We start from the raw sequence: 16,800 nt of genomic DNA, 5'->3' as shown, positions 1-16,800 counted from the left end.
CACCAAGGCCCTTAGATATTTCCCAGTGCTGGTGGAAAGCCTTGCTCAAGAAATTCAGAGGGAGATTCAGTGTACTGATATGATAGAAATGTTGGTCTAAATGACCGAAGCATCTCATGCTCTTGGGAGCAGCATTTCTTTCTACAGAGTTTCCTAAACTGCTCAGGGTATAAACAATGCCTACCTGCCCAGCAAACTCAAATTTAAAATAATCTGACAGAGAAGAGCCATCAGAGCAAGCTTCTTTTTCACTGCTGGCCAACAGGGGCATGCTCTGGCTGACATGGACAAGACCACCCTGGGTCTCCAGCTGGGACAAAGCCCTCAGTCACAGCTGGAACAAGTCATGCCAGGTCATGATTGTCTCTGCAGAAGCTCTCCTTGCTCCATTCCCACTCCAGCATAGTGCCCACATGTGGGCAGGGCTGTGGTGGGCAAAGTGCTACAAAATCACCCAGAAATTAGCAAATTGATTAGCCAAGCACATAACAGTACAGTTCCCACTGTTTTCACAAATCTTACCTGAGCAAAATGTGGGCATCAGAGGTCAAAGACATGTCTTGTATTGTGGGCCAACAGTGTGAAACCTGACATAATCAAGCACCACTGCTCCTGTTGGGCACATCTGCTGAAACAGGGCCTTTAGGCAGCCACTAGACTGAGCTCAAGTTATGTTAAATTCTGTAAAAACACAGGAGAGATGATGATCCCAGCTGCAAACTAAGAAATCGGACTTCAACCCCCCAACACGGAAAGGGGCACATATACCACTTTTTAAATATCAGAGGAATTTATGAAGCTGCATTATAAAAGCATGAAGCGCTAACTCCTTCAAAAAGCCAAAAAATCCTCAACACAGTTCATTTTGAGCTCCAACAGGAAGTCTGCAAAGTCGTATACATTTTCTTATTCTTTTTTTAAACACTTCCTTTAATGCCTCCGGCTTGCTAAGCGTCGCTTGATGCCTGCTGCATTAGACCGTACCTGTGAATTTGGAATATCTTACTCGGTCAAGGCGATCTAAGCAGTCTTTGGGCGGTGTGTTTTGGGCGGTGAGCTCTGCTCTCCGGGCATGCGATCACTGCCCTCCAGCGGCACCGGCCGGGCAGGACCCGCCGCGGCAGCCGAGCCAGGTCAGGGCCAGCGCTGCGCCCGCCCGGCTGCTGCAGCGCCCCTGAGCCCTCAGTGCCCTCCCGCGGGCCCGGCGGCTGCAGCGCCCCTGAGCCCTCAGGGGCCTCCCGCGGGCCAGCCCTGCTCCCGCCCGCCTGCTGCAGCGCCCCTGAGCCCTCAGTGCCCTCCCTCGGGCCAGCCCTGCTCCCGCCCGGCTGCTGCAGCGCCCCTGAGCCCTCAGTGCCCTCCCGCGGGCCGGCCCTGCTCCCGCCCGGCTGCTGCAGCGCCCCTGAGCCCTCAGTGCCCTCCCGCGGGCCAGCCCTGCTCCCGCCCGGCTGCTGCAGCGCCCCTGAGCCCTCAGTGCCCTCCCGCGGGCCGGCCCTGCTCCCGCCCGCCCGGCTGCTGCAGCGCCCCTGAGCCCTCAGTGCCCTCCCGCGGGCCCGGCTGCTCAGCGCCCTCAGCTCGCACTGAAAGGCGGACAGCACTGTAAGGGCAGCTGGGAGTTTGCCTTTCAGGAGCTGAGCCCTTCCAGGGAGCGGCCGAAGCACGGAAAGGGTAGCTTTGCCCAGGGGTTAGACAGCCGGCTCCTGCAAGGCGAGCGCGTCCTCTGAGGCAAGGCGGGTCCTTGGGCCCCCGGTGCGACTCCCGGGCCCGCTGCCCCGCAGTGGGAGCGCGCTCCTTCCTCCAGCCTTCCCTCAGCCATCCTGCCACCCAGGCCCTGCCGCCGGGAGCAGCGGCTTTACAGCTGAGATGCAGCTCTTTGGCCACACTTCAATGCAAACTCCCAGCTCTGGTGCCCACGTCAAATAACTAGATGCACAAGCATGAACCAAGGTGAAATAACGATCCTAATTTCTTCAACCAGTCTCTTCCTTGGCTCCTGTGGTGTTTCCTCCATTAGCTACCCGGAACCAGTAGGAATGCTTGAACAATTTACAACTAACAGGCATTTTTTAAATTATTAGAGTCATTTAAACATTATTCTACAGTCCTAGAAAGGGTGAGAATATTAGAACATTGTCATTTTAAAAACCTGAGCTACGCTGAGTTTAGGGGAAGAGCAGGTGCTGCTGAGGCAATAGCACTTTATAAGCACTTTATTGCTTGGCTTGACTCATTCTTTCTTACAAAATTCAGCACACAGCTGAAAGACAAACATGGTGAAAACCAAGCATTTCTTTAGGAAGATTGCTGGGGATTCACAGGGGAAAACTCTTTAAGTGAGGGATAAAGAATTGCTGTGGGCTTTGCTCCTGCACTTTATCTTAATTTGTATGGATCTTGCCCATGTACTACTTGGGCAGCCTTTGCTTGTGCCTGGTAGTCTTGCAGATGCCTACAGAAAATCAAACTGCACACGGTGCTGCAGGGCTCCTCGCCCCACCTGCTCATCCAGAGCCCAGCAGTGAGCCAAGGCACAACTGTGCCACCAACAGTGACAGAGGGGCCTCAAGGCACCATCTTGACTTACTGAAGGGCCCCTTGTCCCCAAGAAGGGCAGTGTGGTGCTCACAAGGGTGTAGGAGAAGCCATGGGCATGGACGTGCAGAGCCACTGAGAGCCACAGGTACTGCTCCTTCCCACCCGATGGGGATGACTGTGCTGACCTCCTGAGCTGTTGTTGGTGCTTTTCCGGCCTGGCTGCCAGCCTGGAAAACAAAGTTCCCAACCAAAGCAAGAGCAAGTGGGGAGGAACACGGAGCCCTGACATTCCTGCTTGCCTCCAGCAACGTTTCCAGAGCAATAGGGCTGCAGAGGCTGAGCCTGCTGAACTCCCAGATGAATAGAAGCAATGGGCATGCTACTGCAGCATCATAATGCCCTTCAGCAAAGGAATTAGAGCTCAGCCGTAGTGCAGCAAATCTCCCCAGTTAAAATCCCTTCCTCAGTCCTGGTAGTACAACTACCAAAGAACAGCAACTTCCCTCTCTGTGAGGCTCTTTTAGACCAGGCTTTATACCCTGCAAGCAGAAGATGGGATTTTACCAAGGGGGATTTTCTTGAAGCTGGAGGACTGAAGAGTACTACAGCTCACCAAGCCCAGCCAGGAAAGGATGGAGCAGCGGGTGATCTGCCAAAGCTTCCTACAGCTGCATCCACTGGCACTAAGGTAACAGCATCCATTTTGCTCTGGTTTAACATGCTCAGCTCTGTTTCTAGAGTCACTCCCTTGACCTAGGGGATGACTAAGGTCAATCTGAGGGCAATAACTGCCTTAGATGAAGGCAAAACCTGCTGAGGGATCAGGAAGTATGACACCTGAGGGCATGGCAGGTGTAGGGAAGCCCATCCCCTATTACAGCCAGGGACAGGGAGCAGTGGCAGGATGAGCAGCAGTCACCCTTGCAGAAGCTGGAGGATCAGCCACCTTTCCAGTCCCTCTTTGTGCCCCAGCACCAGCTGCCAGGCCCTGCTTCCCTGCACACCACGGCACTGAGTGTGTGCCATGCCGTGCAGCCTTGAAAACACAGGGCAGGTGCCAATCTGGACTGGGGAACAGCTGCCTCTTTGGCTTTGCTTGGACAGTCTGTGTGATGTCTGCAGCCCCAGCTGGATCACAGTGCAGAACACCCCAGGCCCTGAATGCAGCACTGCTGTGCCCATGGGCCTCAGCCTTGCACTGCAGAGGTCAGTTGAGGTACCTACCAGCAGGACTTTCCCTCAGCACCAAGGAGGGAATAATATTTTCAAAGTTGGTAAGGCTTGGAGAATTAATTCCTATATGCAACTAAAATATTTCTAGACAGTGGCACATTTAAAGCATCAGGAAAAGAGATCTGAAGGCCCCTAAGAGTTTACTAGAGAAATTACTCATCTGCATAGTAATATCTTCCTAGACTTCACTATCAAAAGCTTTATTTATGGCCAGAAGAATAAGTATTTTATAACCTCATTAAAAACAAAGTACCCTGGATGCATCATGTTTTCAAGTATTGGCCTCAGCAGTATCTTGTGAATGAGAGGAGCTCTGGTTCATTTTCCTTTGTATGAAGTGCCCATCTTTACCTGTCTTCTCTACCCACCTTGAGCTGTCTTCCTCTTACTCTCACCAGCTGTCTCATTGTGAGGGTGGATGCTGGAAGAAGTGGAGGACCAGAGCAGAAGATAAACAAACTGCACAGGATATTTCCAAAATGAATGAGGTTCACAGCTGATTGCTCTAAATGCAGATTTCTGTTTCAACAGGTGCTGAAGGCTAAGAGTGGTATCCTGAAAGAGAGCTCATGTTTTGCTTCCATTAATTTAATGTTATTTGGACTTTTGAATCAATTCTTCCCTCACCTTCCCAGCCACTTACAGAAGAAGGGACCTCCTAACCCCTCAGCAGGATGAACGAGACCAAGGGAGCTTTTGATAGCCCAGAACTTTGGAGCCCAGGTTGCATGCAGAGCAGCACCTCCCTGACCAGTCTGGCACCACCCTTTGCATTTGGACAGCAGGCTATGGACACAGCCCTGAATGTAATCCTTATCGTGGTCCTCCTGGTCATCATGGTGTCTCTGGGATGTACAATGGAGATAGCCAAGATCACAACTCACCTCAGGAGACCTAAAGGTGTGGCCATAGCCATATTGGCTCAGTACAGCATCATGCCCTTGACAGCATTCATATTGGGCAAGCTCTTCCAGCTGGGCACCCCAGAATCCCTGGCCATCCTCATCTGTGGCTGCTGCCCAGGGGGAAACCTCTCCAACATCTTTAGCCTGGCACTGAGAGGGGACATGAACCTCAGGTAAGGAAAGCTATGTACGTGTCCATTGTCCAGGCTAATCTAGTTATATGGCTGGTTCAGAAACTAATTTAATCAACATTAGGAGGCCCTGAGAAGCTGGACAAAGACTGAAATACTAAATCCAAAACATTTTTAAAGCACCCATATTGCTCAAAAAGTTCATTTGTCCCTGTTTTACAATGGCATTTTGTACCTTTCTCTGAATCATTGGCATGCTGTTGTTGATAACATGGGTGCAGGAACACGTTTTCATCTCCACGTAGCAGTACATAGAGCATATATATATATATATATGCTGTGTCTATACATGCAGTTCTGTGTGCACTGATCATGCTGCCTGAAGAGGCTGCATCAGTGAGAAATGTTGAACTAGCAGAACACCACTCTCCAACAAACCCTAGCAATAAGCAAGATACAGCACAAAAATACAAAGTATTACTTTTTCTCTCAGTAGTGAATTTCTGAAATGTGAACTGTACCCTTGTCATGGGTATGTATGTACCCTTTCCCAGCATGAAACTTGAGTCATCTTCTCCCTTCTCATCACATCCTTCTACAATCTGACAGTGATGTTGTGGAGATCTCAGAGACAAGTTGGGAAAAAGCAAGGTTAAGTCTTCTATTAAAATCATCTGTCCAGGCAAGTAATCAGATTAGCATATTCCATTTTTAAAAAGAGTTGTTCTTCCTCTGAGGGGTCGTTTCTTCATCTCAGTGTTGTAATGACCGCATGCTCCATGGTCCTGGCAATTGGATTGATGCCACTGCTTCTGTACCTGTACTCGGGAGGACTGTCTGAGGGTGATTTGGAGGGCAAGGTACCTTACAAAGGAATAATCACCTTCCTGGTGCTGATGCTAATCCCCTGTGCCACTGGCATCATCTTGAATGAGAAGAAACCACAGTACACTGGCTTTATCACCAAGGTAAGTATCCTGTGCTAGTTGCCTTTCAATCAAGGGCCTTGAAGAAGTTCTCAAAAATAGAATCACAGACATATTAACTTCTCTAAGACATGGCACAAATCAATGAAAGGGTTGAGGATAGAGCTCAAGACAAGCACTTCACCACTTTAATTGTTAAAAAGTTGCCCAAGAAGAAGTAATTCATCTTTTCCAGGCAAACACTTTGTAGCCAACTTCCTACATTCCCCTTTTGCTTCAGTTTTAACTTTGGAAGTTTTTTGCTACGTCAGCACTAATGAACATCACAGGCACTGCCCCCAACTACTACTGCTACAAAAGCAGAACCCAGATAAAAACCAACCAACCAAACAATAGCCACCCCAAAACAGATTAAAACCAATCCACTGTTCTCTAGCACGAGGCAAAAATCAAATCACAAAATTGCTGCTTAATTCGTTGAGATACCTATCCAACAGAAGCCACTGTATCACCAAGTGCCCACTTAGGGCCTGGAATCACATCCCTGCCTCCTTTACACATCAGGCATTTAAACAGCAAAACAGAAATCCAGACAACCAGATACACCATTGTCTAACTCAAGAACTCTGCTAGGCTCTAACTGTGAGTAAAGTGGTTTCCTCAGCACCTGCTTGGGGTAGACTAAAGCCACAAAGGGATCTGGACAGAGACAAGTAGCAATGCCTGAGAAACAAGCAGCTTGTGCAGAGACAGCAGACATTTTGCACATAGACTACAAAGGTATTTGGTTATTTAAGGTCTCTCGGTACTAGCCCAGGATGGTCTCTTGTTGATTACTGATAACAAGTATGTAAATGAAAGGCACTTATGCCCTCTGTGTACTTCACGTGATGGACAGAGCACTGGGTACAGCGGCTTCTAACAGCTGAGGCAAATTTTGCTGGGGATTTCTCTCTTGTCAATCACTTTTACTTTAGGCAGGGATGGTTATGCTTCTACTGTCATCTGCTGCTGTAATTGCTCTATCTGTGGCCAATATGGGAAGCTGTATCATGGTTGTCTTGTCACCACCTCTCCTGGGAACTTCTGCCTTAATGCCCCTTACTGGATTCCTGCTGGGCTACGCTGTCTCTGCAGCCTTCAAGCTTGATGACCGGTATGTTCTTCCACACCCCCCTCCCCTCTCTCTCTCATCAGGAACAGAGAGATTTGGCAGCTCTGCTTTGTGGAGCAATGGTGAAAATGTGAATTTTAGGAATATACCTCAGTAGAACACTGACCCCATTCACCCAAAATAGGATCTAGGAATACAACCAGACAGTACAAGCTGGTCCCAAGCCAGTGACTCCACAGCTTGAGTGGAAAGAGAAATTACTTTAACCTCTGCTTGGCTTAGCTGAGAGGGGAGGAATAGCTAAGCAGGTGTCTTTGGCACAGGCACCTGATCACCATGGAAGGTTCACTGAACTAGTAGATGGATGGTTTAGGCTTAAGGCCACCTGTTAAACATATTACCACCCTGTGCTCTTGGTAACGAAGCTGGGGGAAAAAATTAGTTCCAAGAAAAAACCCAAATGCAAAGCAACTGAGAAATACCAACAGAGCTCAAACCCCAAGTGACACAATTATTCCCCAGCTGGTTACTACCTCAAATCAGTCAGTGCATTCTCCGCTACAGCCCCAGGAATTTAGAATGAAAACCTGACATATAAAACCTGCTCCTCCTTGTCCTACATAAACCAGATAGGAATCCTCCTAGACTTTAAACCTTCATATGTTGGACTCTTACCACTTCAGATTACTTCTCTGCAGGAAGCTGCAGAGTCCAGAGCAGGACACAAGGCCTCCCACGCCATTATGAACAAAGTTCACATTTGTAACATGATCTGTCTCTGCCCATTGCCAATGGAGCAGGAGGCAAAACCTTCTGGGACTGCAGTGCCGTTCCTGACAGAGCAGCTTTTAGCCACAAGAAGTGCACCAGCAAGGTAGGCAGGGCTCTGTTTCAGTTGCTTGGAAGCAATTTAAATCTGTAATCTATTTTACTCCTTCAGGTGCAGACGGACAGTGTGCATGGAAACTGGCTGCCAGAACGTACAGCTTGGCTTAGCTATCCTCAAGGTTGCCTTTGCCCCAGAGATCATTGGCCCCCTGTACTTCTTCCCATTGCTCTACTTGCTGTTCCAGCTTGGAGAAGGATTTCTGCTCATCCTGGCCTTTCGGATCCATGACAGAATAAAGCAAGCCAATGGCAAGTACAGCTTTGCTGCTTTAGTTCTTATACTTTCCATGCTAAGCCATGCATGCTTACAATGCAACAACCAATGCATCACTGCTTTATAAAGGCAGAATCCAGTTGCTCTTTAACTAGAGATTACATACCCAGCACATTAAATTCAAATCAGAGTCAAAAATTCTGAGGTAACTGAACACCTTAGAAATTCCATTGACTTCTTGCATGAGCAGGATGTTTCACACAGCTACATACTATCAAAACTACCAGTGCTCAGGTTTTCACAGTCTGGTGCTTTAGGCTACAGTGAATACCCTGTGAAAAGTCATGACTGGCACTAAGCACTTGCAAAGAACAGAGGTGGTTGCGTGTGGCTAAAACTACACAAAAACATTACATATTCTTTGATGCAACGAATCCCAGGCTTTGCTTCAAGCTGTTAAGTGATTCCCTGAGAGGACAGAACTGCCAAATACTGCAGCCAAAGGAACAAAACATTTGGATCTTTTGCTAGAAAAGTACATTAAAAATACATAAAGAGATTGAAAATTCATTTAAAAATATATACAATATTGGTACAGATGTGAAATAGACTCGTCTCCAACTCCAGGAAGTCCCTAATTCCAAGCTCAGGTGACTGCACAGATGGGTGAATGAGATCCTCCACCCACCATCCCTCTGATGCTGCCAGTACTTTTCTCCACTGCCTTGAGAGAGATGCAGTGGAGTAGCTGCTACAGAGCTGCTTCAGCATCACTTCACCACATCTTACAGCTATGCTGGAGGGCAAAGGAGGGGAAAACACACTCACTTGGATCCTTGGGTGTGTTCAGAGCAAAGCAGTTGATACTGGAAACAGACATGCAAGTGCTGGCAAGACTGTAACAAAAAAGTGGTATTCCACCCTCCGGGTCATAATTGACTGGAAGCAAAATGGCTTCAGTCTTTCAGCAGGAATCCTAAGTTCCTTCCTCTTGTTTTAAATTACCCAGTATTTCCAGTTGTAGTTATCACAATCTTTCCCTAACCTGGTTTCAGAATTGCCTATTGTCACATTTTTCTCTTTCTTCAGATGCAGCAAAAATTATCTGTGCAGGGGTGGACACATTTAGAGCTCAAGAAATGAAATCAGTATTAAGACATTGCAGAAACAGTGGAAAACCAGGAAAACAATATATGGATTCTACAGCAGTTGCTCTCACAACCCTCCAAGCTCCACCTTCTGCAGCCAGCTCATAGGTCTCCAGCTGTTCTGTCAAACCTGTGGAAATGCTCCCCTCACAGCAGCCACCGAGCCATCTGCACCCACGGTTATTCCCAGAGACTTTGCTCCAGACTAAGCCTCACTCTGTCAGACCAGAGAGGAGGCTTTCAGTGACTTCAAAGTCATTGTGACAACCCTTTAGGACAGCTGAAAAACATTCCAGTGACTGTCCCAGTTTTACCTGTAAGTAAATCACTGCCTTTCTTAATTTCACTTACCTGTAACTGTCCTGCTGGCACATAATGGAAGCAGATCCTGACAATATCACTGCAGATTAATTTAATTCCTTTAACAGACCCAGAATGAGTTGTGAAGTTTCTCCATGCAGAAGCCAGTGAGATCAAATGCACAGCCAAGCAAGCCCTTGGGCTGTTGGTTTCTCCCATCCTCCAACAGGTACTATGTGGTACCACTGACTCCCCAGAGCAGAGGCCACACAAATCATGATCATGGCTACAAACTGCCTTTGTATGCGGAGTTTGGGCCCAGCAAGCTGTACCTCCAACACCAGATGAACATGCCTGCTTAAACATGCCTGCTTTTGTAGCAGTCACTGAACTCAACACTACACCAGTTCTAGACACCACCTAGGTATGGTCACACTACACACACAGTACCAGAAAAGACTGGCATCAACATCTCCCATGTCCAGACTATGCCCTGTAACTCAAAGGAGTTCATCTTAATTAAGAATAAACTGGTTTGTACCAAGAACCTACAATAAATAAACAGCATCATTTCTTATGCCAGGAATCAACATAAGCCTCCACACTGCAAAGCCTGGGAATTGAACAGGAAGCTCATCATTTCAAGAGCCAGCTCCCCAGGGATAATGCAGGCACCTGCTCATGCTGCTTGCACAGCAAGTGGTGTGGTCTAAAAACACAATTTGGAACAACTATTTATGGAGCAGATAATACTTCACATTTAACCTGAAAGAAGTCCGTGATCCCTTTCATCCCATCCAAGTGCTTTCAGCTACTTGGGCTCCAGTGGAAGCCAAGTCCCACTTGGACACAGATGCCCATCATCATCCAAGTTAGGATGACAGACTCAAGATCTCTACACAGTTGTCCTTCCAACCCTGATGAGTGTGAATGCTATCTTCACCCTGCACGTTAGAGCCCTCTTACTAGACACCTCCTGGGATGAACATCTGCACCACTAAGGCTCTGAGAATGAAGCCTCCCATTCCCCAAAGCTGAGTGGTAACAACCCAGTTAACTGTGGATCCTACCCCCTTCCCAGCCCTGCTCTCAGGAGTGCCTGAGTGCCACCTCAACAGACAGACCCACGCAGTACAAGAGCTCCTCCTCCTTCCTGAGCCTGGTACCCCAGAACTCAGCAGCAGCAGGGAGAAAGGGCAGCAGGGCTGCAGAGGCCAAACACCCAACCTCCTGGCTCCTAGAGGAACCACCTTGCACTTCCCACGATCTATCCAAATCTGAGCCTAGGCTACAATGATCTTTTTAAAGGTTTCTACAGATTACTAGAATAGCTTTGTAAAGCACTTTATAAGAAAACACTTTATTTTAAAAAATTAATTCTTAAGTTCTTGTGGGGGAGGGCTCGAGAAATACAAGGACTGCAGAGAACTGCTGCAACTGGAAGGCACAAACTCTAAAACATAGACCCTCATGGTACTACTACTGCATTACTCCCACCCACCGACTTCAAAATCCCTCTTCCCCCAGAATGAGAACTAATGCTCACAAAAATGGTTTATGGACACTTCAGTGTTCTCATACAAACATGCACAAAAACACTAAGGAAGAATGCTGACTACATGTCTTTAACACTCCACACTTATTATCCCAAGTCATTAAAAGCTAGATGACTCATCCACTCCACTTTTTGCTATGAACTATGACAGCCTGATTATCCATGTTCTTATTTCAGAACACAGAGACATCCAAGGACATCACACAATGTATTTAGAAGGATGCTAATTCTCATCCCTGTCCAAAACAGTTATCACTTTGGCACAGCTCCACCTTTAGGAAACATTTTAACACAGTCACAATCACTTTATTAACAACAAGAAACAAACTAGAAGCAGAAATGTTTCTTTATACTTTATTTGAACTATTTCATTCTTAGGTATCAAGAAATAAGAGTGCTTTTTAGAATATTATTACCACAGGGCAGTGAAATGGGCATTTTCTTAGTGTAGTGCAAGTCTTATTAAATGAAAATATTTTAAAATAAAGTTTTATTACCAGTACCGATCAGCACTTAATCTGCTGACCTATAGCTGAAACAATGTCTCAAAAGCACAAAAAAATACCCTCTGAAATAAAGCTTTATGTACAGCACATATAGAGCTCTCTTAGAAGTCTAAAACTATTAGTCTGAGACATCAATGCTTTTAGTTGCTATTCACAGTTGAATATACTGAGAATTAAGTGTTCCGATGACTTTAGAGTACAAAAAAATTTGTCTGGTTTAGTTATAAAGAGCTCTGCCAATATACACAAACTATACACTTCAGACATTCACAAAAAATGTGAGCAAGAAAAGGGTTATCAAAAACATTTAATACAATTAGTCAATAACCCTTCCCACCATGGTCCACATCTACAAAGTTCCCCTTTCCCTCCCCTCTCCCCATCCAAACCCTTTCCCACAGAAAGTCACATACTTACCACAAGTTTTAGCAAGTATGGTTTAAAAAAGGGCCCTCAGGGCAAGTTATTTATAGTTCAGTTGCCACTATCAACAGATCTGGACCTCGATCTAGACCTCTGCCGGTCTACGGATGAGGGAGATTTGGATCTGCTGGAAGAAGCCCGTTTCTGGCTCTTGCTGGGCAGCGGAGATCTGCTGACCGACCGCGACTTGCTGCGGCTCCTGCTGCGCGAGCGGCTGTAGGACTTGCGGCTGCGGGAGCGAGAGCGGCTGCGCGAGCCCGAGGAGCTCCTGCTGCGTGACCGCGACCTGCTCCGGGACCTGCTGAGGAGCCAACGGGGAGCGCCGCTCAGCGCCAGCCACGGAACCCCCCGGCCCCAGCCCCGCACTCCGCAGCCCTCCGGCCTGGCTGCCTGCCCGCTGACTCCAAAGGTGCTCACTGAATGTTTAAGCATTATTAAGAGTAGAAATCCGTACCTGTGCCTTTTGCTGCCTTCAATTAGTTTGATTTTCCTTCCATTAATTTCTTTACCAGAAAGCTTTTCGATAGCATTCTTTAAATCACTGTAAGAGGCAAATTCAACCACCCTATGGAAAAAAAAAAAAAACACAAACAAAGCTCACTATTACAGGTTGTAGTTACCAATAAAAGCAAAATTTACAGTGGGAAAAAACCAACCAAACAAAACCCCTACACTGCTCAGTGTAATTATCCTTTGTCATCACTGAAGCATGAAAAATTCCCCTCCCCAAACATTTCCTATGTACATTTCCAAAGGGTAGCTAAATTAAGCCATGAACAGCTGCTGACACCGAAAGTAGCCAGCTTCCCTCCCCAAACATTACACATACAGGTTAATCTACAGCTTTCAAGAGATCACTTGACAGGCTTACCCTTCATTTAACTTAGGTCTGTGTGCATCTGCAAAGGTTACTTCCCCGGCTTGCCTCATGAAGTCTTTGAGATCCTAACACAAGACCACTTTTGTTACGCAAAGAAGTGAAATGAACATTTACTCATACAAAAGTAGCTTAAAGCAAACAAAAGAAACTTATGACTACTGAAAGAGAAGTTGTTAGATAAATCACAAACATGGCAACTGCCACACTTGTAATCAAAATTGCATTATCTGTATCATGATCTGTATCAGGGCACGAAATAAATGAGAAAAGCATATTGCTTTAAGCAAAATGCTAATAAAAGGGTCTTAATATTAAGGTAAGTATTAGTCTAAAATGATTTTATAGTTTAAGTAGCAAAGAGAAAGAAAGAGAGAGAAAAAAGAAATAAAAAGCACATTTTTATATCAACTGAATTGACTTTGAAATGCTACCCATATATTTTTTGGACTATTTCAGTCTCCATTTACATTACAAGTCTTATACGAATACAAAATTACATTTACATAACACCAATTATTTTGTGCCCCATATGTCATTAAAAATATAGTTTACTTTACCTTTATAAACATTTCCCTAGGCTAGCCAAGCAGCAAACTGCATTAAGCGACCGGAGATACCGTCATGACATATGCCCGACTGGCTCTTCGCCACCCACTTGCCGAACACTACCCAGTCGATGGAAGCCATTAATCGCACTGCCCTCCCTATCAGGAGACTATGGATGGATCCATTCTCTATGCTTGATGGCACCAAGGACCACTTTACTGCGATCAGGATTCCAACGACCACCTAATTTCCAATCTTTCAACTCTTTTCGACCAGGACCTCGTTATTCGGAAGCGTTACAGGAAGAACAGCTCTCAACTTAGGAATCAGATCTCGTTAACGCTCTGGGACCGCTGCAATGTGGCACTTTAAGGAGTGCATCGATTACGTCTAGACCGGCAAACACAGATCTAGAGGTGGCCAAGTGACATTGTAGGAGCTGACTGGAAAGTCAACCAGGCCCGACCAAGAGTGACCAAGACAGAACGATTAGGATAACCCACAGGCACTCCTCGTCATAAGGCCAACGACACAGATAGGCTGGCAAATAAAGGGTTTAATATGTGGTTAAAATGGATTTTAAAAACAAGAAAAAAAATAAATATATATCCTCAAACATATAAATGTATTATTATTATGAATTAACGTTAACTAGCTTTCATTTAAAATATTTAAGTTACATTACTAAAAATCATATTAATCACATAAACATTTTAATAAATTAGGTTTTAATTTAATTAATTGTTCTCCAAAATAATTACATTACATTACGTACCCATTAAATGAAGTCAAAATAGATAATCATGTTTCAACAAACCTGCCAGCTGACACGGGAAGACAAATTTTCCACTATGAGGCGATTTTCTGTTCTTAGAGGTGGGGCGTTTCTGTTTTGAAACAAACAATTCTGAGTTCTATCAGTAAATACAATATAACCATGCTAATATTAACGAGTGCTGTAAGAGCTAGTATCAGCATATCATCATTAGTACTATAACCTAAGCTATGTAATGGCCCGAGCAATCTAGGGCAGGCATTAAGTACTTAAGGGAGGAAGCGTAAGGATGACAGGCATATCTGAGAAGTTCTGTAATCTTCACTATCCTGCTGCCACAACAAATGACTTCAAAGGCAAATAACACCTTTTAATAGCTCATTGCAGCTCACATTCTCTGGGCTGAGCCCAAACCATTCTTTTTTTAAGCTGCACTGGCTCAAAGCTGCACTTACCTCCTGTCACTGCGCGGGCGGCGGCTACTGAACCGGTCAGAGTACCTCCCTCTGCCTCTGCCCCTCGAGCGTGCTCTGGCATGCTCAATGGTCACCCTGTGAAGAGAAACACATAACAAAACACGTGTTTTTATATATTTCTTCTTTGATACACAGTTGTAATTCTCAGGACAGAGACAAAGCAAACAAAACCAAAATAGTTTGACCAATATTGATAACACAATTCAAACTGAAATTTACTTTTACAAATTGACTTATACAACCCTTATCCCCCCCAAGGTTGTATAGCCATGAAATAAGGCACCTCACCTTTCACTGCAAAGTTCTTTTCCATCCAATTCATAAACAGCATCATCTGCATCCCTCGGATCCTCAAACTCCTGCACAACCAAGACAATAAAACCAAGTAATTACATTCCAATGAACGAGCAGATGCTGATTTGCTACGTGGCGTGCCTTGGTGAGCACGTTCATGATTTTCTTTCGAAAGAGCTTCATAAACCTCAAACGCGAGCGAGCACCAAGGGAGTGGGGAAGGGAGAGAGGGCGCACTCACCACGAAGCCGAAGCCCCTCTTCAGGTCGATGTCGCGGATGCGGCCGTACCCCTTGAAAAACCTCTCCACATCCTTCTCCCTGGCGGCCGGGTTCAGCCTCCCGATGAAGACGCGGCAGCCGCTCATGGCTGTGTTTGCGCGGCCCTGCTGCGGGGACAGGCGCGTCAGGCCCGCCGGTGACTCAGCACCGCCCGCCGCCGCTGCCGCACTGCGCCAGCTGGCCCCGCCCCCGCCCAGGGCCAATGGGAATGCGGCGGGCGGACACCGCCTCACCCCCGCCCAATAGGAGCCGGCGCTCGGCCTCCGGCCCCGCCCAGCTGCCTCTCCGCCCAGCTAGCCCCGCCCGCCCAGCTGAAGAAGAAAAGCAAACGCCATCGCTCTACCACAAAATGGCGGCTGTGCCGCACCCGCCTTCGGCACAGACCCTGCCGCTCCGAGCGGAACGGAGCGGCGACAACGCCGGCCGGGGGTCCGCGGGCCGGCCGGGCACACAGCACAAGCGTCCCGCACCGCACACGCCCCGCTTCCCCCGCGCTCCGCTCTGCGGGGAAGCACCCGGAGCTTTTACGAACCTGGGCTGTGGGTCTCGGAGCAGGCCGAGCCGGACGGTTGCGCGGTGCGGCGCGGCAGACGATCGGCGGATCGGTCGGGCGGATACGTCCTCCCCGGGCGACAGACGGCTCCGAGTGCTGCGCAACACCGGCGCTGCGCCGCGAAATGGAGGCGGCCCCGCGCCTCAGCGCCGCCCCGCGCGGCCATTGGCGGGGGCGGTGGCCACGCCCCTTCCCGGGGAATCCAGGTCAGGGCGGGGGGGCCGCGCCGGCGCCCTCAGCCGGAGCCATGTTGGGGCGGCAGCGGGGATAAACAAACGGCCTGGGGCGCCGGGGGCCTCGGCCGGGAGAGCTGCGCTGAGGGGAACACAACCATCGGGGCTCTTTTACTCACCCCGTACACAACAGGCTAAAACCTGTGCCGCCCTCGTGGGCGGGCAAGCCTTGCTTCAGGCGTTTCTGGCTACTGATAAACCAAGAGCGCGGGGAGGAAAATATATAAGGAGCTTCTGATATGCTGAAATCCTCATTTGGAATCAAATGTCTGACGACAAGGGAGAGAGCTGAGCTTTGTCTCCATTTTACATAATTCTGCAGAATTTATCTGTTTGCCTTCTAGGTGGCTGCAGTAAAGGCAAGAGATTGTCCCAAGGGGTATTTGAAATGAAGAAGACATCTGGAAGTTGAAGATACACCTACTAGTTTTCCAGTACAGACAGAGGCTGCAGCTCTGTGACCCTCTTTGCCAGATTTGTGCGCTGCTGGGTCAGTTGACTTTACACAAAAAGCCAGCAGGCTTACAGCTGGACCAGGCTGCCTCTTTTGATGCATTTTGATAATTACAGTATGATCCTTTTAATAGCATTTTCCTGACTTGTCACCTGAAGTCCCATGCTGCCCTGAGTCCCAGCCCCTACCCCTTCCCTTTGGGGCCCATCTTTGTGACACCCAGGGGCTGTTATTAATGACCTCTATGGGATGAATTTCTCTTTTTCGTGCTTAGTCACCGACATCTGTTTCCCTGGAACAATACAGCACGTGATGGTGCTGACATCATAGCTTTATATGACTGCCCCCACAGCCACTCCTCAAACTGCAACAGCATGCAGAGTTCCAAAAATGGGAAAGTTATTTCTGCTGCATGCAGTGATGAGAAAGGCTA

At 47.5% G+C, this 16,800-nt stretch overlaps 2 protein-coding genes across 7 annotated transcripts; one reads left to right on the top strand and one right to left on the bottom strand.

Moving 5' to 3' along the window:
* Nucleotides 1-2,909: 2,909 nt before the first annotated feature.
* SLC10A1 (solute carrier family 10 member 1) lies at nt 2,910-11,531 on the top strand. 3 transcript variants are annotated; one of them, XM_058025937.1, is made up of 6 exons: nt 2,910-3,220; nt 4,401-4,843; nt 5,559-5,769; nt 6,705-6,883; nt 7,782-7,978; nt 9,033-11,531. In XM_058025937.1, exons 2-6 carry the CDS (start codon nt 4,440-4,442, stop codon nt 9,197-9,199), a joined length of 1,158 nt encoding a protein of 385 aa, XP_057881920.1. In that variant the 5' UTR covers nt 2,910-3,220; nt 4,401-4,439; the 3' UTR covers nt 9,200-11,531. The 3 variants fall into 3 exon arrangements, with proteins under 3 accessions (XP_057881920.1, XP_057881918.1, XP_057881919.1); XM_058025935.1 differs by having other exon boundaries at nt 4,297-4,843; XM_058025936.1 differs by having other exon boundaries at nt 4,281-4,843.
* SRSF5 (serine and arginine rich splicing factor 5) lies at nt 11,287-15,822 on the bottom strand. Of its 4 annotated transcripts, none has more exons than XM_058025940.1 (8): nt 15,660-15,821; nt 15,088-15,234; nt 14,841-14,911; nt 14,532-14,627; nt 14,119-14,188; nt 12,747-12,820; nt 12,330-12,440; nt 11,287-12,176 (listed from the first exon to the last, which is right to left on the bottom strand). In XM_058025940.1, the coding sequence occupies exons 2-8, from the start codon at nt 15,211-15,213 to the stop codon at nt 11,927-11,929; spliced, it is 798 nt and encodes a 265-aa protein (XP_057881923.1). In that variant the 5' UTR covers nt 15,214-15,234; nt 15,660-15,821; the 3' UTR covers nt 11,287-11,926. The 4 variants fall into 4 exon arrangements, 3 of the variants coding, with proteins under 3 accessions (XP_057881923.1, XP_057881922.1, XP_057881924.1); XM_058025939.1 differs by having other exon boundaries at nt 15,088-15,231; XM_058025941.1 differs by having other exon boundaries at nt 11,287-12,173; nt 15,088-15,231.
* Between the last annotated feature and the right edge of the window lie 978 nt (nt 15,823-16,800).

The sequence above is a fragment of the Melospiza georgiana genome, chromosome 6 (genome assembly GCF_028018845.1).
Source record: "Melospiza georgiana isolate bMelGeo1 chromosome 6, bMelGeo1.pri, whole genome shotgun sequence".
Lineage (NCBI taxonomy): Eukaryota > Metazoa > Chordata > Aves > Passeriformes > Passerellidae > Melospiza > Melospiza georgiana.
This window is presented reverse-complemented; position numbering and strand designations above follow the sequence as displayed.